Raw genomic sequence first — 23,778 nt, 5'->3', positions numbered from 1 at the left:
ATTTTGGGATTATGATTTGTAAAGACTTTTATTTTACACATTTACACATTTATAATACATATATACAATACACATTATTCCTCCAACTTAATCCGATTTTACACAGTCCATGGACAAGAAGAAGAAGAAGAAGAAGAAGAAGAAGAAGAAGAAGAAGAAGAAGGACAAGGAGAAGAAATATGGAGTTTTTATGGCATTGAAAATGACAAAGCAATTTTCTAAACACGTAATAGAAACGGATATCCCTCCTCTCTCCCCACCATCGGCACATTCGAAGCATCCACCTAGAGGCGTTCTTACGTTCTGCTGTTGTTTTTGTAAGAGCCAATGAGCATCGACCGCCGGACTGAATCCCCATTGGTCCTTCACATCTTCTCTGGCTGACCCCTGACCCCTCTGCCCCCCAGGCTCAGCAGCGAGATGGTCGCTGGGTAGGTGGTTCTTTTCCCCCTGACGGGCATGTGGTACCTCACCTGCTTCCAGAACCGCCGAGACGGAGAGAGATTCTCTGCTCGGAACCCCGGGTCCAGCCTGCCCTTTTCTTCCTCCCCTCCGTCCTCCTCTTCACCTCTTCCCCTGCACCTCCTCCAGCCCACCCTGCTCCTCCTCTGGCTCTTCCACCAGCACAGCACCCCCTGCTTCTTCCGCAGGTGGAGCACCGACGGAGGGAAGAGTGCCAGCTGGTCCGGCCCAACCTCCTCCATCTCCACCAGCAGCACCTTGATGAAGATGACACCCAGATTATTATCACGCCATAACTACCATATACTAATGTCTACTGCACTCCAACCATATTCTATCTGCACCATAACTACCACATACTAATGTCTACTGCACTACAGCCATATTCTATCTGCACCATAACTACCACATACTAATGTCTACTTCACTACAGCCATATTCTATCTGCACCATAACTACCATATACTAATGTCTACTTCACTAAAACCATATTCTAATCCACACCATTTCTACCATATACTAATGTCTACTTTACAACAACCATATTCTAATACATACCATTTCTACCATATACTAATGTCTACTTTACAACAACCATATTCTAATACATACCATTTCTACCATATACTTATGCCTACCTCACCTCAACAGTATTCTAATCCAAATGGTCCCACACCACCATAATCACACTACTACTTCCTACCACCATATTCTAATCCACACCTTAACCGCCACAAACTATTCCCTACTTCACTACATCCGTTGTCTTATCCACACCGCTTCTGCCATATTCTATTCTAGTCCAAAAAACATATTTTTATCTACATAAAAAAAAAAGCATTTTGTAATTACATAATTACTGCCATATTTTAATTTACACCATAACTTCCATATTCTAATCTCTACTTCACCTCAACCATATTCTAAAATACACCATTACTGCCAAATTATAATATATCGCATTAGCCTACTAACAATTATAATATACAGCATTACGACCAGATTATAATTCCTCTAGCATTACAATCAGATCATAATCTCTGCAGGATTACAACCAGATTATGATCTAAAACAGCATAACAACCAGATTGTAATCTACCCATCGTTGCAAGATTATAATGAACATTGTTATAATCATAATATAATTTATGCAGTTAACAAAAGCATAACATTGAAGACAGGCACGTGCCGTCCTTATAGGCAGGATGGGTAGGGAAATACTTGCAAAAGCATGCTCCCAAAAAAATAGTTCCTCTGTAAATCATTGATCCAAGTCAATTTAAATAATGTGATTGTCACATTAACTATCAATAGTTTCTGTAGGCTCTCCGACTATTTTTGTCTGTTGACATAAAGTTGTGGATGACGGTGGCGATCCTAGTTGAGTTTAACGTGTCGTGCATGTTGGGGCAGGGCAGCTCCGCGACCGCGTTCCTCCTTATGTTTATCGCATAACCCTGCAGGCTGCAATAAGGCTGCCCAATTGAAATGTAGAATCACCGCACACTACTGATTGAAGATGCACTGTACAACTAAAACTTACTATTTTAAAAAACTATGATGTCAGAATAGTTACGGTACTCATAGTTTCAATTCCTGTCAGATTTACTTGACTTCAGCATTCCTTACTTCCAGGTAACACCAGGTGGGGTTCCTACCTTGGTAACAGGTAACACCAGGTGGGGTTCCTACCTTGATGGATTCCTCCAGCAGGGCATGGTGCATGACCAGCTGACATTCAGAGCTCTGCTGCCCTTCAGACTTGGGTCCAGGGAGGCTGTGTCCAGGTGGGGTCTGGGAAGACAGGGTGTGCCCATCACTGGAGTAGGCGTTGATGCTGGGGTGAGGTCGGTCGCTGCAGCTCTTCACAGTAACCGTCTCGCTGCCGCAACCGCCAGAGTCGTCGTTGGCGTCATGGCAACCAGTGAAGGTGGAGGCAGTGTAGATGAGGATGAGGCGACGGCTGGCCCTCATGTTCTCCTCCAACGAGTCTACCAGGGCTGAAAAGAACACCAGAACGCACATCATACAGTAGCTGAAAGGAGTTTCAGTGTGTTTGGGTGTGTGTGTGCGTGTGTGTGTGTGTGTGTATGTCTCACCCTGTCCAGGCAGACAGTCTCGCCCGGGGATGAACAGTTTGTGTCCGCAGCGTCTCTCTAGAACGAGAGGCAGAGCCTGGAGGACGAACGACTCCAACGCCTTCCCAGCATTCCGGGGGAACATCACGTACGCGTCAAACAGCTTCCCATCCGACTCTGCGTACAGAAGCACACCATTAGTCGGTCTTGTTGTCCCTCTGCACAGTCGCCTGCATGTCCATATTTGAGGATGTACTTAAAAACAAAACTAACTTTAGAGTAGCCTACGACTCCAAACCCTGCATAACCAACTACATCACTCGGAAAAACACAATATGCACCCAGTGAAGCCGATCATCCATGTGGAGAAACAAGGCTAATGCTCTTGGTGACGTGCTTCAGGGTAGAGCTCTGGCTCCCCAACATTCTGAACGGTGGCCGTGTACGTGTCCTGTGGGTTTTGGCTGTTTCATCTCCACTCCATCTCTAACCACTGTGGTATGACTTCCTGTCACATCGATATCTCGGTTGGTACCTTACTGGTTTCCTGCTATTCTGTGTGGGCTTGTGTGTGTGTGTGTGTGTGTGTGTGTGTGTGTGTGTGTGTGTGTGTGTGTGTGTGTGTGTGTGTGTGTGTGTGTGTGTGTGTGTGTGTGTGTGTGTGTGTGTGTGTGTGTGTGTGTGTGTGTGTGTGTGTGTGTGTGTCACAAGACGTGCAAGAACAAGCGAAGGTGTGAAAATGCCGCTACGCAAACATAATGGAAACCTTGTGGGCGACTGACGTCTGTGTCACCTGGGGGTCACCTTAGCTCAGGAGGTAGGGGGGAAGGTTGCTAGTTCACTCCCCGGCTCTTCCTAGCTGAGTGTCGAGGTGTCCTTGAGCACGACACCTAACCCTAACTGCTCCTGACGAGCTAGCTGTCGCCTTGCATGGTTGATACCGCCGTCGGTGTGTGAATGTGTGCATTAACCGGAGAAAGTCGCTTTGGATAAAAGCGTCTCGCTAAATGCCCGAAATGAAATGTACATTTAAGTGCGTTACCTGTGTTTCTGTAGAAGACAGGGAAGGCCCTCCTGAAGCACAACACAATGTCCAACTTGAACAGAAAGTAGAAGACCGCGGTGGAGACGAAGAGCAGCGCTACTCCGGCCAGAGACATCGCGATGGGGACCAGGTGGTCGGGGTCTGGGGAACACACCCATGTTTTTGACAAAACATAGGCTTAATTTGTTGCTTATAATCATGGTGGTGCATTCTGACGCAGAGTCTGTCCCAAGCTAGCTGAGCGGGGAGCCTAGTTAGGCAGCAACCCCGGCATTAGTATCTAGAAAATTACAGTGGAATTATTTATGCGGTTCACACACACACACACACACACACACACACACACACACACACACACACACACACACACACACACACACACACACACACACACACACACACACACACACACACACACACACACACACACACACACAACCTTTATCTACCAAGCGTAATTATGTGGAACGACAATTTCTGTATTCCGGGATTTCCTGAGAGAGACATTTGAGCCATTCTCAGGGACCCCCACATCGACATCCAAAAACACCCACGACCAACCCCACTCCCACACCCACCAGCGGGCAGCAGGGTGAAGCTTGCGTGGGGAATCCCACGAGCGCTATAGGCCCGGCAGGTGTAATTGGCGTAAAGGTCCTCCTCCCGCACCTCCTTGATCCAGAGGAGACGCTCCTCCCAATTCCCTGGACGGGGCTCCTCCACCCTATGAGACCTGGACCGGGACAAAGAACAGAAACCAGGGTCAGAACCAGACCCAGGGGTCAGAACCACACCAGAACCAGTGTCAGCAACATACCAGGAGTCTAACCACGGACTTCCTGTGGATTTTTTATATCTGAAGTTCACATTTTAAATGTAAATTTTTTTAATGTGTTTTTATTATGTTGTTTAATTTTCTTTTATATAGTTTTCGTTTAGTTTTCTTCTTATCCTGCTGAATTCTCTTTGTTTTCTGGTGCGTTTTTTCTTCAAAAACAAACATATGGTTTAGAAAGTATACAAATAAACCAAATTTACATGAACATTTTCATGACAAGAGTGTGGCGTTAGAGAGTGTGTATTTACTCCCATCTCCCACTAAGTGGCGTTATTACTCACTGCCTAGACTTCACGTACACGCGGTCTTCCTGCTCTTCGATGAAGTCGTCGTTGACCACCCACTTTACGTGCACATTGGGTTTCCCCACGCAGGGAACAAACACCCTGCACAATTTACTGAAGCTGGAGCCTACAGAGTACACAAACACACACAAATATAAATAGAGTAACAAACCCTAACCCTAACCCACTCACACAAAATTTGCATACCCTGGATGAAGATTTTTTTTTATCATTCCTTAACCAATGAGAAATCTCTCCGTACTCACCAATCTCAGCCTTGATCTTCTCATTGGCTGGCGCGTGGACTTCAGGAAGAAGAGCATATTCATCTGAAAGACAAATGGTAGCAGCTATTAAGCACAGCACTGGTATCTAGCTTACTGCTAACGAGTATCACTGCTCATTAGCTTACTTCAAAGTAATTTAAGTAGTTGAACTAGTATTATTTTCTATTGCTTTCAATTAATCTTGTTTTTGTTTTGTTTTATTTTGTTGTTCCTTGAAAAAAAATTACATATTTTTTTTTATATATATAATATATATTTAAAAAAAATGTATATCTATACACACACATATATATATATATATATATATATACACATATATACATATATACATACATACATACATACATACATACATACATACATACATACATACATACACACATATACATATTATTTTTTTTTTTTTCTAAAGCACTTTGAATAACCACTGTGCCTGCAGATACTGTGCTATACAAATACAATTGTCTATGACCTTTTCTCTTCAATTTAGATAAAGGTTGTATCAGCAATCTTGGCTGACGTCACTTCACTTCTCTTCTCTCCTGGTGATAACGAGATGGCTCGCCAGTGATTAAGCTCACGTGTTCCCGACAGCGACCGTTCATGTGCCTTTGGGACAGGGCCGGAGTGGGGCACTTTTTCATACCGGCCTCGCGCCGAGTTGTTGACTGGGGGGGGGGGGGCATTTTATGCCACCGGGGCTGACACCATCAGACCCAATAGTCTGGGGCAATCTCTCAATGTGACATAATTTCCTATGCGAACCAAAGTGAGACATGCATGCATCGCTTTCACTCTGTCTGGAGTTAGGCGAGCCCTCATTGTGACTGAGTCCAGAGACAGCCCGATGAAATTTATTGACTGCAGAAGGGGTCAATACACTTTTCTTCAAGAACCCCAGCGATGACAAGTGTGCCATCGTGTGTTCCGTGTGTGCAACTTCATCCTGTGCTGAACTCGCAGCCAGGAGAAAGTCATCTATAAAGGTTGCCAGAAGAATCCTCTTTGTACTGAGTGGACCTAACGCGGCTTCTGTGAATTTCACAAAGACTCACGGGCTTAGTGACAGGCCAAAAGGAAGAACCGAAAACTCATAAATCACCCCTTGAAAGGCAAATCTGAGATACTTCCTGTGCGGGGGTAGATTCGGATATAATATGTGTCGGCCAGGTCCAGGGTGTTGAACCAATCGCCTGGACGTACAAACCTCAGCAGTGCTGAATGTGTCAACATCCTAAATCTGTATCGTCTGAGATGCGTATTCAACGCCCTTAGATCCAAGGTCTCATGCCCCCCCCCCCCCCACTTTGTGTCTTTATTATGAAATAGTATAGTAGAAGTAGTTGAGTAGAACCCGCTCATTGCTTGAGCTGGTGGAACCACTTGAATCGTGCGTTTCTCCAGTGAGGGGAATGCATAAACTGGATTCTGCACCCCTTTTCTATGGTCTTCAGAATCCACTCTGATATTACAATGGCCGCCAGTGCCGGCGTCAGTGCTACAGTCGGAGCATCACTGCCCCCTTGTGGCAGGGAGCATTGCTTCTCCATGTTTATAGCCTGCTCTGATAAAGAGCTTACATGGCTGATTATTTGTTTTTTCTTTCAAAAGCAGTGCCCTCGGCTCTCGGCCTGAATGCACTAGGGGATACAATTCTATTGCAGTAACCATGTTTGTGCTTTTGACAGTGGAGGGGTTTCGTAACTGTAAACCATCCTGAGTCGCAACGGCAGACTCTTCGGACATACCCGTTTGCTGTGGGAGAGGAGCGTGCGTCTGGCAGACACGCCTTCCCTCTCCCGGCAGCGAGCTAGGCGAACTGCTTAGGCCTCTTGCCCGGATGTGGGCAAAATGGCACTGGCTTGCCTCCCTGCTGATCCACTGGTAACGAACTAATCAAAACGAACTAATCAAACAAACAAATCGTTTTTTTGGCCCACGCAGCCCCAGCCTCAGTCTTACTGTGCGTTCATTTCAGTTCAGTTCACTATAACGATTCGTTTGTTTGATTAGTTCGTTTTGATTCGTTCGTTACGTCAGATTACGTCATTTGACAGGGAATCTCACAGGTGTCTGCCCCCCCCCCCATCCTAAACAGATGGAGGTCAAGTCTATTTTCGGAAATGTAGGGGGCTATACGAGTGGCCCCACGTCGAATGGTATGACCCAAGATACGTCAGACAGAAAGCGCGCAAATTCGACGGTACCACCTTGTCATTTGTTTACCCAGGTGCCATGGCAACACCATTGCTACCTCTCATTGGTGAAGCCGGAGGCATAGGTCAATCACGACACACATCTCTTCCCAGAGTTTGCGGTCTATGTCTCCCGATCCTGACATCTCGTCCTGTAGCTAAGCCTGATACGCCATCAACAAGGATGATGCATTGAGAGCTCGCACACCAAGAGCCATGCCTTGTCAGTCATAGAAGACTGGAAACCGTCCGTCTTCGACGGGAAGCTCGGTGCGGACGATGTGGACAGGGCTTTCTGACCCAGGTGGAGATGGTGAGCGACCAGCGGCTCCACAAATGGCAGCTTGAACAGACCTCTTTGCTCCATGGCTACGCATTCCAGCGTGGCTGCCCCCTGGATCGGGCTCTTCGATGAGAACGGCTGCGACCAGGTGCCTCTTCCACACACTCGGGGGATAAGGGCTGAGGTCGTCTCTCCACGTTTTTCAACCTGGGTAAACGCTTGCCTTCATACCGGGAACCAGTCCTTTCGGGCGGAGCGCTTGGCCAGGGACTCCCAGCTTGGTGGCAGAGCACCTGCACACATCGTGTCGGCTCGTGCCGACAGCCGGGGAACCGTCGTCCTCGCCTCTCGGCGCCGTCCTCTTCAAACAGGGCTGCGTCGTCCTCGCCTCTCGGCGCCGTCCTCTTCAAACAGGGCTGCGTCGTCCGAGCAATCGAGTGAGTCAAGCTCATCAAGGGCATCGCAGCCCTCTAGGCATTCGGACTCGGTCATTGCCCTGAGGTCCTCCTGTTCCATCCTTCACCCCAGTCGATGCTTGCGCCCGCTGTGGCTACTTGAGTCTGGCCGCTAGGAATGGGTGGCTCCAACAGCAATGGGTCTTCGTCTGTCAGGCAAACATGGCAAACTAGCCGACGCCGGAGATTTTTCATTGGGAGTTATGTGCAGTGGTCGCAGGTACCCATAGGAGGTGCTTCTCGGTCATGTCTCGCGCTGAGGCACTCGTTGCATGTGAGGTGGGTATCTTTCTCAGATATATGGTTCCCGCAAACGCACACCCGTCCAGGCTTTTCGTCCTTTGTGTTAGGAGGGGGAGAAGCCATGGCTTAACTGCCGTTTAGAGACTGGCCAGTTGTTTTACTATTGAAGCTTTGCGGCCGATTCGGTCTAGCTTCCCAGCTAAACGTTTCAGCTTTCCAGCTAGATGTAGTTAGCTTGGCAGCTAGATGTTCCCGTCGACTAATGTTTGGATACAAGCTAGCCACTGTAGAAGCGAGTAACCACTGTTTGGAAACAGGCTGGTTAAAGATAGTTGTTTGGCGACAAGCCTGTCGACTACCGCTTAGTAGGCACTAGCGCCCGTCACTCTGTGGACAGTAGCATAGAACCTTGGCACTTAGCAGTATCGTAGATCGTTACTTCTGAGTGAGAAGAGGTAATTGATTGACGCCGTACGCATGGTCAGATAATTATCTAGGGGGCTCACCCGGGCTGCGTCAGACGTGGCCAGCCAATCATGGCTGGCGTAGTGATAAAGTGCTTCTGAGGGATACGCAGGGAAGCGTACCCGTATGTGAGATACCTCACGATTGCTTGAAAGAGAACTCCCGATCTTCCCGATGGCCACTCGGCCTCTGCTTTTGGAAACAGCCGGTTGGGTATCTAAAAGTTTGCATGCCTTTATTTCCTTGATGCCTATCATCTACTATCCTTTTGCTTTTATTTATGAGAAGCACATACAGTATTGCCACTGTATGGAAGGCAACACTTCCGCTCATCTAGAGCTGGTTTACCAGTACACAACGTTTAAAAATTAGTAAAGTATTGCCAACAGACGTTACAACGTCAATCAATAGTAAAGTATGTGATATGATGGTTGATTCTTTTTTGTATTGAGTGAGACGTTCATGTTCCGCCATGTTCATTCGCGTCACTCGTAAAGCATAAGTCACCAACTGGGCAACTTTTTAATCAAAATTTGGCCCGAGTTGCCGAACGGAAGTAGAATCATAACAGCATGAGGTGTCGTTCACGCAAACTTTTCACGCAAACATTCCTTTCCGCAAACTTTTGACGCCTGCTTATGGGGCGGGCAGCTAGCGGATTGTGAGGAAAGATCAGATGAATGAGATCATTTATGTTTCAGCCTAGAATCGCTGATACAACCTTTAACACAGCATGGCTAACTACCGGCTTACCGGTTACTTACAAACTACAGCTTATAAGCTTACCATTAACAAAGCACAACTTGTCTAGCGTCACTCTAAGGGTGCACTCACACTAGGCCATCTGGCCGTGGCCGTTGGCCATTTTCACACCTAACCGTGCTCAAATGGCCCCATTGTTCTCTGGCCTGCACTCCCACTAGGCCATCAGGCCAAATTGGTCTGGCCTGGCCAGACTGGCCACACTCACACTGGCAGATTTGAGCACGGTTAGGTGTGAAAACGGCCACGGCCAGAAGGCCTAGTGTGAGGGTGCACTCACACTAGGCCATCTGGCCGTGGCCGTTGGCCGTCGCAACTGTGGCCTGGCCACGGTAGGCTCTTGTACATACGTCATCACGTCATAAGTAACACGTCATCAACAAGCGTCCGTTGCATGGACCATAATAAAGTCTGCTGCCAGTCAGAGTTTTAACAACAATGGACAACAACACAGGGAACACAGTTCGCACTTTGCTGAGTCTGTTGCTTATTTGGATACATGTTTACCGTTTAATGGGAAAGAAGGCTCGTCGCCTTTATTATGTCCGTGGTCGTCGCATGGACTATACGTCATCCAGCTCAGGTTGCGTAGCCGTGCGTGTGTCGGCTCATTAGCATCTGTACCGTAGCGGCCCGTACCGTAGCAGCACACCTCTCCCAAGTGGCCAAATTGGCCTGGCCTGGCCAGACTGGCCACACTCACACTGGCAGATTTGAGAACGGTTAGGTGTGAAAACGGCCACGGCCACGGCCAGATGGCCTAGTGTGAGTGCACCCTAAACTAGTATTATGGGTAACTACCATCAATCACTAGCATTTGATGTAACGTTACTCACATGATTCTCACACGTTTTTTCATCTTCATAAGTTGATATATAGATATTGTAAGTCTCTTTGGACAAAATCGCAGCTCAATAAATGTATTGTCCTTGTAACAATAAGTAGTATAAACCTTAAAGGGGACTTATTATACCACCAGGTGTGAGTGTGATTAGCCTTACAAGCCGTTTCGAAAATCGGCCTAATATGACATCACTAGTGGGTGTGTCCACCTAGATCTGTGCTGGATAGATGAGCAATGTTTACTTCAGTCCACTGGGTAGGCTGGTAGATAGATCTATCCAGCACAGATCTAGGTGGACACACCCACTAGTGATGTCATATTAGGCAGATTTTCGAAACGGCTTGTAAGGCTAATCACGCTCACACCTGGTGGTATAATAAGTCCCCTTTAACCTATACCTCCATTACCCTGAGCTAGTCTTAAACTAAACTGGGGTAACCTAAACTTCCACATTAACTAGCTATAACAAACACTAGCTTGTAAGTAGTGAGTGAGTTTTCCCCCATGCTAACCTATGACTTTTGCGTTGATGGTCTCTGAGACAGAGCCGGCGACCCCTGCCAGGTCAAAGGTCAGGGTGCAGGTGTAGGAGCCAACGTCGTCAGGAGTCACACTTTCCACATTCAGTGTGGCTATGCGCCGGTAGGTGAACCTGCCAGTCCCGTCCTCTATCAGGGAGCAGCCCTGTAGGAGAACACATGACCTCGTGACCCTTTGACCTAAGGGCCCCTTGTCCCAGGGACCAGTTCAGATCAAAGATTCTGCGATCAAAGAAGCTGGTTGCACAATGTCCCAGAGAAAGTTGCAGCCGTGTGAACTGGTTAGTTGAAGAGCGACTGAGGCCGTTGGATGGAATCCAAAGAGCTTTATCTTGTTCGACTGAATGGTGGCGTTTACAGCGTATTAAGGGTTATTAACATTAACAGAATCATCTGTTTGCGGCAAGATTTACGGTGGTTATTAAAAGCACGTTATAAGCTTTACATAACGTCCTGACCCACCTGCTTTACCTATTGTTTGACATTGTAAGTACTTATTTTAAAAGGGGTAATCATAACAATGTTACTAGTGAAAACATCACTGCATTGATATTTTGTTTCTCATCAGTTGCCGCGAAGCATAGCGATATCATTAATTTGTCATTTTTTTTCACATTTTCTCTCTTTTTCTCAGTGCAACCACCTCATACAGCTTCACATTGCTGCTCTTTATAGTGATGCGAAAATTCCGCATTCAGAATGAACCTTTTACGAATCTTGCAAAATAATCTTGTGATTCTTCTGCAAAATAAGCTCCTGATTATCTCGCAACCAGTTGCCGGGTTCAAGCAGTTTCGCTGAGAATCATTGATCTGAACTGGGCTTAAGATCACATTATCACATGAAACAATGAATAAAAAGATTGTTAAACAGTAACCACACATTATAGAATTTAGATCACATCATGACTTGAGCATCATCTAGTAGTCAAACAACACTGGGCAGAACTAATCTAAGATCAAATAAGACAGACATTTATGGTGTTCCGCATTTTGTTATATTTTTCACTGAGACAAATCGATAAATCAAATCAAACAATCTTGCATCAGTGGCTGTCACAGTGCCTATAAAAAGTCTTGTCAATCATTTCATTTGGCACAAATGAAATGATTGAATGGCTCTCCTTTATGTTTACCTTATTGCCCAGCTACCTGTGTGCACTCTGCCCCTTACTGGATCGTTCACAAGGCTAGGCAGACCTATTACTAAAGCTTGCAAACTTGTCATGTGTTTTAGAGGAGTGGCTTTGGAGGGAGCCCCAAAGGGAGGAATGGGTTTCTTCGGTTTAATACTTCACGATCTAGCTTACTCTGACTGGTTCTCCAATTTGCCTACCCTAGCTTTGATTAAAGTTCAGTTCACTATTTTGGACGCAAGAGCCTATCAACATGCAGAATGTCTAGCATGATTCTAGAGTGTAAACACCATTATATTAACAGTGTGTCTAGCATGATTCTAGAGTGTAAACACCATTATATTAACAGTGTGTCTAGCATGATTCTAGAGTGTAAACACCATTATATTAACAGTGTGTCTAGCATGATTCTAAAGTGGAGACACCATTATATTAACAGTGTGTCTAGCATGATTCTAGAGTGTAAACACCATTATATTAACAGTGTGTCTAGCATGATTCTAGAGTGTAGACACCATTATATTAACAGTGTGTCTAGCATGATTCTAGAGTGTAGACACCATTATATTAACAGTGTGTCTAGCATGATTCTAGAGTGTAAACACCATTATATTAACAGTGTGTCTAGCATGATTCTAGAGTGTAGACACCATTATATTAACAGTGTGTCTAGCATGATTCTAGAGTGTAGACACCATTATATTAACAGTGTGTCTAGCATGATTCTAGAGTGTAGACACCATTATATTAACAGTGTGTCTAGCATGATTCTAGAGTGTAGACACCATTATATTAACAGTGTGTCTAGCATGATTCTAGAGTGTAGACACCATTATATTAACAGTGTGTCTAGCATGATTCTAGAGTGGAGACACCATTATATTAACAGTGTGTCTAGCATGATTCTAGAGTGTAAACACCATTATATTAACAGTGTGTCTAGCATGATTCTAGAGTGTAGACACCATTATATTAACAGTGTGTCTAGCATGATTCTAGAGTGTAGACACCATTATATTAACAGTGTGTCTAGCATGATTCTAGAGTGTAAACACCATTATATTAACAGTGTGTCTAGCATGATTCTAGAGTGGAGACACCATTATATTAACAGTGTGTCTAGCATGATTCTAGAGTGTAGACACCATTATATTAACAGTGTGTCTAGCATGATTCTAGAGTGTAGACACCATTATATTAACAGTGTGTCTAGCATGATTCTAGAGTGTAGACACAATTATATGAAAGGGGACATATTATTAAAACACTGACTGCCGGCGAAAAAAACGCCATTCGCCTGTTTCATTCCCCTCTGTTTCAGTCCCTTCAGAATGCGCTGTTTCTGGTGTCTGTAGCTTTAATGCAAATGAGCTGTTGCCCACCGTCGAAGCTTCGGCGGCAGTCTGGTCGCCGTCGAAGCGGTCCGGCCGCCGCCGAAGCTTCGGCGGCGGCCGGACCGCTTCGACGGTGTACTGCGGGAGCTGAACTGCGGCACAAGCTTTCCGGCTGCTCCGGCGGGTGAACTCCGGGCGCTGAACTGCCGCCGAAACCGGCAGGTCCCGCAGGGGTAGTTCTCGGCGGCAGTCTGGCAGCTCCGGCGCGGGGAGCTCGGCGGCAAGTCCGGCAGCTCAGCTCCGGGAGTACAATCCCTTTCTCCTCCATGTCGCAGTTCAATATAGACCTCAGAGAGTCAAGGCCAAAGTTCTTTTCAATTCTTCTCAATCATGGCCGAGATACACCCCACTACGAGTCTGTACTTGTTATCGAATTATCAGAGACGTCAGACGCAGTCTTTATGAATCATAACATCATCAGAGGCACACATAGCTTTTGGCCGTGATATTAGCTATAATATTATATAAATACCCATATATAATATTATTATTATTATATTATATTATATAAATATAGAGCTCCAGGAGTCCGCAAACGGCAACAATCCCTTCACCTCCATGCTGTGGTTCAGTCTGACAGCTCATTGGTCAATGGACAACAGCTAATTTGCATTAAAGCTACAGACACCCGAAAAAGCGCATTCTGAAGGGACTGAAACAGAGGGGAATAGCGCTGGGCGAGATTTTTCCTAAAAGCTATTTCCAGCAAACAGCTTCAAAAACATGTTTTCCTGAACTCAGATACTATGTTTAATGATGGGAAAACACCATAATAAGTCTCCTTTAAGAAAATACGATATAACTTTGCATTCCAGTGGCCTCTCTCGTGAGTTTGCATCAGCAAAGAGCCTTGACTTTCTGGCACATAGTTGACGTTATGGACAGAAAAACCTAACAATAATCTGATGCGAGTAGCAATATGTCTTCAAGCAGCACGGTCAGTGTCTGGCCAGGGAAAGGCTTACTTTGTACCAGCTGATGGAGGATGGTATCCCGTAGCTGTCCAGCTTGCTGATGTAGTGGGCCAGGGGGCAGGTCAGGGCATCGTGCGACCTGCCGGTCAGCACCTGGTGGGCATTCTTGGGTCGCCCACAAATGCCGCCCCCCAGAGGGGGGTCCACCACCAGTTGGATGGCCTGTCGGAAACAACCAGTCGGGGTTCTGTTGATGAGACGGATGGACATTGAACAGGCCTGTGACAAAATCCCCCAGAAAGGTAGGTCCAATTTATCTGAATTTGCTGTAACATACACATGCTTAAACACACAAACACACACCAACATTCATGTTTAGGCCTACTTAAGCCAAATCTTCCATCATGACTTTCGAGGAATACACAGCAATGTAGGAAATCAAGGAGGTTGAAGTGTTGCATACAAATGTCAACTCTTTAAACCAAACAGTACCTCACAACACACACATAGTCCCCAGCGTCCTCCAGCGTGATGTTCAGGTGCCACAGCGTCTCCCCCCGCAGTAGGAATCGACCGGTCTGGTTTACCATCTCCGTCCCATTGTGCGGATCGTACCAAGAGATATTATAGGGGAGTGCAGTGTAGTTGAAGACATTGGGGGACAGCAGTGTGCTGTTGAGCATGGCCACATCACCAGGGACAGAGAACACGATCACAGGCAGCCGACGGGGGACACAGTTCTCTGCAAAATGACACCACACACACACATCACAAACCAACAATAATTGAGCACCACAAGGCAACATCACACACCATAGCGCACACAGCTATACACCATAACACACACCAGCAGTAGCTGAATTGGTGAAGCTGGTTTTAAATATCATCACTATATTATGAGTCACATTTCAATTTAAATCGTTGCAGCTTCAAAATAAATGTTGAATTCCGAAGAAGTTATTTTTATCTTGTGCAGCAGGACAGAAATTATCTTAACCATCATATCAAAATATATGACGTCAGCTTCCTGTTGAGTGGACGTTTGACATTGTTGGTGGTTTCTGAAATGCTGGAGACTCAAGACACCGTCCAGCCCTGTGCTCTGATTGGTCTACTCACCACGAATGACAACACTTCCTGCCAGGACACACAGGACACATGAGAGGAAGAGGAGAGGGACCAGGAGCTGTCTCTGGACCATAGCTGTGGGATACAATCACACACTGAGTATAGGGGACACAACCTATTATTAATGTGCATTGAATGTTAAACATGTGTTGATATACAGACACTGGCATGCGTGTGTGTGTGCGTGTGCATGTTTGTGCGTGTGTGAGTTCTCTCTTGGTCAAGAGAAGACCAGCCTCCTCCTTCCCTGGTAGAGTGAGCGAGCAAGGAATGAATGACTCATCAACAAACACTATCCAGTACGGTCACTGCCTGGCACTAAGCCCTGGTTTGGTGCTCAACTATGCTCTTGTGACGGTTAGTGTACCACCATAACACCACCTCATTATAAATCATGACTGACTCACAGGTAGCATTACCCTAGAACCTTTCCATTGTACAACACACAGACACACACAATTATTTTATACTCTGCAGTATCTAGTATTTTTCCACCTCTATGCATGCTGAGATGTCAGCTCTGTCAAGGGAAGTTCGAAGTTCTGAATCACGGTTCAAACAGGGTTTCCATGGCAACCTTCTCTTCTTCAGAACTGTAGATTGACACACTTTATAAAAATACACACGGTACTTCACGAGAGCTTAAAAGTAGAATGCACATTTGACCCGCTACTCATTCTTCACTGTATTTCAGACGTTCACTCATTTTAAGGAGCGTAAAACAATGTGGGTCAATCCATCACGTGCAATTTGATATCCAGCCTTGAACCTGCAATTTTGTACCAAGTTTTACTTAGCCTGTTCTTTGTGTACTAAATTGACATGATGGATATTTCAAGTACTAAATATCTGAGTTATGACCGCACATCTGTGGTAAAACGGTGAACCAATTGAAGCGAATCAATGAAGCTTAATACACACATGCATGGGCACAGGCAGGCAGGCAGGCAGGTAGGCAGGCAGACAGGCACACAGGCAGTTAGGCCTACTTCATTCAAATACATACATAAAGATGAATGTAATCAAGGTCATTTGCAGTGTTAAATGCAAAACGTAAAGCTTTTAAAACAAATATAAATCCAGTAAAGTAACCTATAGCGCTGAGTTTTTGAGATGGCAGATTGAGGTACACAAGAGTATGCTAATGTAGCTCCACTGAGGAGCCGTCCTAGGATTCAGCTCGTCATCTCCTATTTATTACTATCAGACATTTAGCAGATTATTGTATCCAAAGCTACTTAAATGAATTCAGACACATGTCATTAAGGAACATGCATGACAGCTCACTCTATTTTACAGATGTACCCTCAAACTTCCCCTTTCACAGGCACAAATCCTTTTGGGGAAGGAAAAATGACACATGGCTTTGGCATCACTTTTTGGCCTGCACTAAAGTCAGAACATTTTGTTTTGAATAAAATCAAACTTGGTTGGCTTACTGACTTGCTTACTGACACTGCTCGCGTCACACAACTGCTAGCTTATTTCCCCCCCTTCAAAAGTACAAAGCTAGAGGGGTCGGAGCTTGGGGACGTCAAACCAATTAGTGACGTAGTTATTTTTTGCCGATTATCATTCTTTTTCCTTTTTTAGAAATGTTCCAAGTGCACCTTCGAAGTACCAGGGTAACGCGTACTCCCAGGGGTACTTTGAAGGATTGCATGTTGATTGAGGAGCAGTGAGAAACACTGCTCTAGGATGCCTACAGATAGACTGCAGATATCGGGGATGAACCCAGAACATTTCAAGTGGGTGTCGAACACCCTTACCACTAGAGCCTCCTATAATCCTCCGCACCTCACCTCCTTACCGGTCCGATATCCTCACGGCAGCAGAAGAACCCTGCTCACAGTTTATGGGAACAAATACTAACAGCCTCCTTGTTTCCAAGAACTTCCAAGATCAGCCGGAGAGAGAGAGAGAGAGAGAGAGAGAGAGAGAGAGAGAGAGAGAGAGAGAGAGAGAGAGAGAGAGAGAATCTAGAAGTCAGGTTGGAGAACCTCCTCCGGCAGAAGTCAGATATCCGGAATCCAGCCCAGGGGAGGGTGCTGAGCGTGGGATAAGAGAGGGCCTGGACGTGCTGCTGCTACGTCTGGTTACTGTGGTGCACTGACTCAAATGCAGAGCATACCGTTAACAACAGGGAGGGGGCGGAGTCATTGAGAAGGTGGGTGTGGGCCATTGAGTGGTGGTTGGGACTCTAGGAGCCACACAGGTTCAAGTGGTTTGGCGGAACAGCGTCAGCCGGTGTGCACGCTATCTGTGCGCAGTCATTCACTCCACCTTAGTAAAGGATCTGGAGTTGGTCCCAGTTTTCGGTGCAGAACCCTAAGGCTGACAACTCGTCACCTGACAGACCGAGGCAGTCAGCATTCATCCCCAGGGTGTTGGTTTGATGAAGTAAAGGGGAATGTTTCGGAGGGGGGGGGTCATGACCTCCACAACAGCCCTGGTACAGCACATGACACAGATCCTTTTATTTGTGAAAAAAACATGTTCTTTCACAAGTTCTTTGTCCATGGAAAGCAGCGGGCGGAGGGGAATCGAAAACGCTCACTTCTGTTTGCTGAGAGCATGTTTGTCTAAAAATGCACACGGACAACTGAACCCAAGGTCCCGACGAGAGGTCAAGCTTGTGAAATAGAAGCGTGCGTTTCCCGCTCATGGGATGGGAAAGGTACAGAACAAATATCGGCTGGTCAACTAGCGTCCCTGTTCTGGAAACTAACACGTAATGATCAGGACTTACATCATGACCTCTTACTCTCTCTTTCTATTGCTCTCTACCTCCCTCTTGCACCCTTTATTTCTGCCTCTACCACTCTCTCTCTCTGTCCATCTTCTATCTCTCTGTTATTTGATAATAACTAATTACATAACAGTTATGATGTTGGGATAATGAATATAATGTTGACTCACACCATGAAGGTTGTGACCCGGAAGGTTCAACAAACACAACCTATAATTAATACACACTGTGTGCCAATGACACTCTGACATTCCATGTTAGCATGCATCATTCCTGGTCATTCTTTCACATCAATAAGAACGAGATGCTTGGAATTCTGACTTTAAACCTGGAACAAAAAAACCCACATAATCACGTAATCCTCTTCGGTGACATAATAGCGATGGTTTTTCAGCCTGCCACACAAGCCGTGGTCTATGAGCATTCTATGTGTACGTGGTGAGTTAGCATGCTCCATTAGGGATGGGTGTTAGGATGCTATGTTGGTGGTGGTGTGTCAGCATGTTTTGTTTAGGATATGATGTGTCAGATGGTTAGTCATGCAGGGAAAATGTGTTGCAGTTCCATCGCGTGCTAAATATTATCACATGAATAAGTCGATCAGATGTAATAAGGTTACATCTTAGCTTCCCAAACATGGTCCACTGAACCACACAAAAGGTTCTATCTATATAGATATCTATAGCTAAAGTATAACTATAGTATAACTTTAACATTATCCATAGGACTTTTTTTTATATTCTGTATTACATATGTATTGTCCAGTCATAGATTACAAACCTGGATGTAATTATTAATTCATTAATAAAGTAAATTATTTAATGCTAATTTTTGTAGTATATCATTTATAATATTGAATGCAAATAAATGACTATGCTACATTCACCTATTCACACAATACACATGCACCAAAGGGGGTGTCAACTAAATGCATCAGCTTAACAGGAGCAGTTACGGTTAGGTGACTTACCTTTCTGTTTCCAGGCAACCTGATATACCTCCTGAGTCCCTGCCGCCATATTAAACCACGTTCAAGGTAAAATCGTCATAAATAAACATTCAGGGTCTTGATTTGCTCTTAACTGCTATTAGTGTCTGCTTCTGGATTATCATAGTGAAACAATTTATGTTTTCCGTTCCCGCCATTAAAAATCAACACAGACTTTAATATCAAAAACACGCACAGGGCAGTCAGAAGTAAAATCAGATGTATTTCCAGAGAATCTCCACCACTGTGGGAACCTTTCACCACACATGATTGAATTAATATGCGAGTGACATCCAGTAGCAAGTATGTCTTTATAACGGTACAGAACCACTTAAAGCCCACTACAAGCTCACAATCTGTCGACATGAGCACTGAGAGATTGCTGATTTAGTGATGCTAACTTGACGATGTCAAGGAGGTCAACCACAAACAGAATTTATTGGTGAACTCAAAAAGACACCAAATACACCACCCAACATTTGTTCCAAAACTGTTAGACAGATGTCCCCTCAGCATTCTCTTATTGCTGTCTGGTTTAACACACATCATCAGGTGTGTTGTGGTTTGACATGCCTATTGTGTTGGAAATAAGCGTCCTGTATCAAACATCTTTCTAACTGTACGTCCACACCAGGAGCGACCAAAGCGTCAAAGACGCTTTGGTCGCTGCGAATTTTCGCTGCGAATTTTTCTGTTCGCTTTGGTCGCTCAAGTCGCACATGACGTACAATTCAATTATGCAGACGCATTTAAAGGAGCCGTATGCGTTTAGTAGGCCCTACAGGCAGCCATATCAAATATTGAACTCTCCCATACACCTTGGCCATATTGCCGAGACGGTTTTGCTTGTTCGATAAAGTGCTTCGACAACAAGTAGGACAGTGATTCCCCCCAATATAAAAATCCTAAAATGTAGGCTAATTACAACCGAGAACAAAAAACCCTGCGTGCTGTAGTAGTTGAAATATGTTTCACTGATCTGGATCTGCAAATCATGATCTGCACTCATTCGTCGCATTCAAAACAATATAGACGTTAGCGCACATGGCTAATTTGCATACGTGCACAGGACTGGTTGGCTCCGCAAGGCAAATAATGGAACATATCTATCTATCTAGGTCTTTCTGTCTATCTATCTATCAACGCGTGTCTAGTTTTAATGTGATGTATTGTGTGTATGTCCAGTCAGACTTGTTCTGTGTGGTCTTGTAGGTACTGTCCTGTGTGGGACGAACCACCTAAATGGATTCCCGACGATTTGTGTCGTTTGGTATTAATAAAGACTTGACTATCTATCTATCTAGACTATTTAATTAAAAATTATTCACCTCAGGCTCCGTGAATAGTGGGGAATAGAGGGATAAAAGACAAGAGATATATCCCTTGTCATTTATCCCTCGTCTTGTCGATTAGTTTGTTTATGTGACGGTTTTGTTTAAAGGCTACACGCGATTGGTTGGTTAGATTGGTGGCATGTAGAGCAAATTATAATGATTCCCGCTTAAATACGAACGTTCTAGATGTAGCCTATAAATACTCCCGCTTATCATCACTTGATATCCAAACCACTATGGCGTTTCGATCTCTGAACTGAAAAAGGGTGGGTTCGTACAACACCGGGTGCCCAGTTACAGCCGCGATTAATACTTCAGCCGACATTTTGTTCAGTGAGTGAATAAAGGTAGGTAGGAACCAAAGTGCCTGCCGATGTTCCCTGGGATCCACGCAAGCGAAGAGCGTCTACATTCCGATTGGCTGTCAGTGTTTGGTCGCTGAAGCGAATAATAGTCATTTGCATAAAGTTAAAAAGTTTTCAACTTCTTTTTGACGCTCTGGTCGCTCAACTTTGGCCGCTGGTAGCGTTGGTAGCGTTGGTCGCTTTGGTCGCTCTTGCCCATAGAAAGTGAATGACTTCCGGCGATTTGGTCGCTCAATTCGCTTCTGGTGTGGACGGACAGTAACACGGTTAGTGAGGTCCCCCCCTTTTCTGTAAAGCGTCTTTGAGTGTCTACAAAAGCACTATATAAATTAAATCAATCAACAGCAAAGAGACAACTAACTTCAACCCAAAATAACATCTTAGTTTAACAGACTAAATATAAATCATCTTTCTTCTGAGACCGTTTTCACATACTATCAAGCAGTTATTATTCTGATCAATCTGGAACTTTCTAAAACATAAGATTTGGTTCTAAAACCATTTCACCTCAGATCCTCTGATCTCCGCTGGATACAACCATTATACTAAACCTCCGTCCGGTGTGTGTGTGTGTGTGTGTGTGTGTGTGTGTGTGTGTGTGTGTGTGTGTGTGTGTGTGTGTGTGTGTGTGTGTGTGTGTGTACAACAGTGTCTTTCTGCATCCAGCTCCTAGACGTTCTAGGGATTATCAGTGAGCTAGCTAATTCAACTTGACCTATAGGTCACAGGGTGAGAACCATGTGAGGGGATACATCCCAGAGTTAATTTAAACATTAGAGCCTCTAGACTAGGAGGATGAAATGGTTCAGATGGAAGGCCCCTCTGACCGCAACCTGAGAAAACATTTCCTATGGAGACCCAGAAGTATGCAGGACAATAGAAGACGCTTCCTAGCAGTGTGTGTGTGTGTGTGTGTGTGTGTGTGTGAGACGCTAGCTAGTTCAGCTGCTGTTACCTTATATGCATGGACTGGGAAGCCTCCTTTTGAGCAAACCGTTGTTTGTGACTCGTTGTTTGTGACGTCGAATTCACCTCCGTGTGAAATGGAAAATTGACTTGTGCAAACGTCACATAACACTTTACAAGACTCCCCTTGCACTGGTTTCACCCAGGGATATAAGGTTTCCCTGTCTTTGTTGTGGCTGCATTTCCTTTTAGTCGTACGGGTCGCGCTCTCCTCCATATCTCCTGCCTTTCTGACCTGATTGTTTCTTGTTGGTGCGCGTGCCCTTAACCGGCGTCCGCGTCCCAGTTTGATTGACATGATCAAACAGCCCGCCCCTCCCCCTGATGACAACCCTCACTGCTGTCTCCCCACACAGCTATTTGATAATTGCCAGATTATAAAACACGCATTTCCAAAAAAAAATAAAAAAACGAGTCTGACTGTCAATAACAATGCGGGACAACGTCTCAATTTGCGGGACGTGTACAAAGTCATGGAAATGCGGGACTGTCCCGGGACATCTGGTCACCCTAGTCCCTCATAGCAGCCGATAGAGGAAAGCACGAGAACCTGATATAAACTGTGATAAGGTGCTACTTTGTGTTCGTGTTATCGTGTAGGCTATAGACTCCTAAATAGACACGTTAAGGAAGGCAGAGCGCAGATACCCGTTGGTGTAAGATAGCATTCTTTAATGTTACATCACATTAAAGGCTTTTTAATTGCACACCCACTTGAGTGCCTCGGCCTACTTTAGTGGTTATCACTTTCTCTCCTTTTTCCTAAATTCTATTTTTTGTGTGGTGTTTATTTGACACCATATCAATCTATCTGATAAGAGCAGTCAATCTGTCAATGGGGATTTGACTCAATTAGTTGATGTAGAGACAATTGATGACAACCCACGTGTTCGTCAAACGCGGTTAGTTAGTTACAACAACGCCAAAGATTGAGTTCTTAAAAAGTCCTACCAGGTTTGTGTTGTGCCAAGCTTCCAGCGGCGAAATGAGGACTCCGGACTCAAGTGACAGTGGAAAGTATTCGTGAAAACATATTTCTCAGGATATTGTTCAGGTCTTCCGACGCTGGGCTAGCTGAACGCTTAGGTATGCAGTTCTCAGCTCCGAAGTTCCTCTTCTAGACAGAAGCGTGTGGTGCAATATCCTGAAGAGTATTAGAAACTGGGTGTCCCAATCTGATTGCGCAACAGTCGGGAACAGACACGTACCACCCACACACACACACACACACACACACACACACACACACACACACACACACACACACACACACACACACACACACACACACACACACACACACACACACACACACACACACACACACACACACACACACACACACACACACTATGGTATGGCAAGCCATCCCCGCCAGAAAAATACACCTCTGCTTCTGAACATGACATTTTCACATACTTTATGTCTATACACTGGTTTTCTAAGGTGTTCTTTCACAATCATCATCGATCTGACCTTTTCTGAATGTATTCGTGCAGTTTTGCGATTCCCTTTATTTTAAAAAATCCAAAGCAATTAAATCAAATTAGGTTATCATTGTATTCTCTGCGCATAGAAATGTGTCTTAGTAATAGGTCCATGAAAACCATGATGCATATCAGCACACAGACTGAAACCTTAAAGGTGTGGTGTGTAGAATTTCAACCACACTGCTACATGCAACTAATTCCTGCATGGCGGATGAGGATGTTGCAGGTGATATTACAAACAAAGGTCAACACTAACACGTGCAGCACCACCTCACAGGGGCCTACTGGTAGTGTGTCAGACCTGCTCAGCATCCCCACATACAGGCTACAGTCTAAGAAAAGCACTGCATCCCCACAAACAGTGTGAACACTAAGGCATCTGCCCCTGTCCCTCAGGGGCATGTGAGTAGTGTGACGCATCAACACACACAACCCCCTGCAATTAACACAATAGCAGGGGGGGGGGGGGGGGGGGGGGCGAGGCCGTGGATCAAACCATTGGGGATTGATGGAACAAACCAAGTCGATCAAACCA

General features: G+C 45.2%; 1 protein-coding gene across 5 annotated transcripts; it reads right to left on the bottom strand.

Annotated features, from left to right (window-relative positions):
• Positions 1-9: 9 nt before the first annotated feature.
• zmp:0000000936 (interleukin-1 receptor type 1) lies at positions 10-22,936 on the bottom strand. Of its 5 annotated transcripts, none has more exons than XM_060040639.1 (12): positions 22,705-22,936; positions 15,343-15,426; positions 14,716-14,965; positions 14,275-14,470; positions 10,754-10,925; positions 4,974-5,036; positions 4,705-4,834; positions 4,164-4,318; positions 3,583-3,726; positions 2,562-2,717; positions 2,155-2,462; positions 10-719 (listed from the first exon to the last, which is right to left on the bottom strand). In XM_060040639.1, exons 2-12 carry the CDS (start codon positions 15,422-15,424, stop codon positions 366-368), a joined length of 2,010 nt encoding a protein of 669 aa, XP_059896622.1. In that variant the 5' UTR covers positions 15,425-15,426; positions 22,705-22,936; the 3' UTR covers positions 10-365. The 5 variants fall into 5 exon arrangements, with proteins under 5 accessions (XP_059896622.1, XP_059896625.1, XP_059896623.1 ...); XM_060040642.1 differs by lacking the exon at positions 22,705-22,936 and adding an exon at positions 17,149-17,699; XM_060040640.1 differs by lacking the exon at positions 22,705-22,936 and adding an exon at positions 17,154-17,699.
• Positions 22,937-23,778: the final 842 nt, after the last annotated feature.

The sequence above is a fragment of the Gadus macrocephalus genome, chromosome 20 (assembly GCF_031168955.1).
Source record: "Gadus macrocephalus chromosome 20, ASM3116895v1".
Taxonomy (NCBI): Eukaryota; Metazoa; Chordata; class Actinopteri; order Gadiformes; family Gadidae; genus Gadus; species Gadus macrocephalus.
This window is presented reverse-complemented; position numbering and strand designations above follow the sequence as displayed.

Excerpts from the sequence above, each read along its gene's own strand:
- zmp:0000000936 (XM_060040639.1), bottom strand. The coding sequence starts at position 15,424 with ATGGTCCAGAGACAGCTCCTGGTCCCTCTCCTCTTCCTCTCATGTGTC. Across the intron at positions 3,727-4,163 it reads CTTCACCCTGCTGCCCGCTG|ACCCCGACCACCTGGTCCCC; the intron begins GTGGGTGTGGGA and ends TGTGTTCCCCAG. Across the intron at positions 2,718-3,582 it reads TGTCTTCTACAGAAACACAG|AGTCGGATGGGAAGCTGTTT; the intron begins GTAACGCACTTA and ends TTCTGTACGCAG.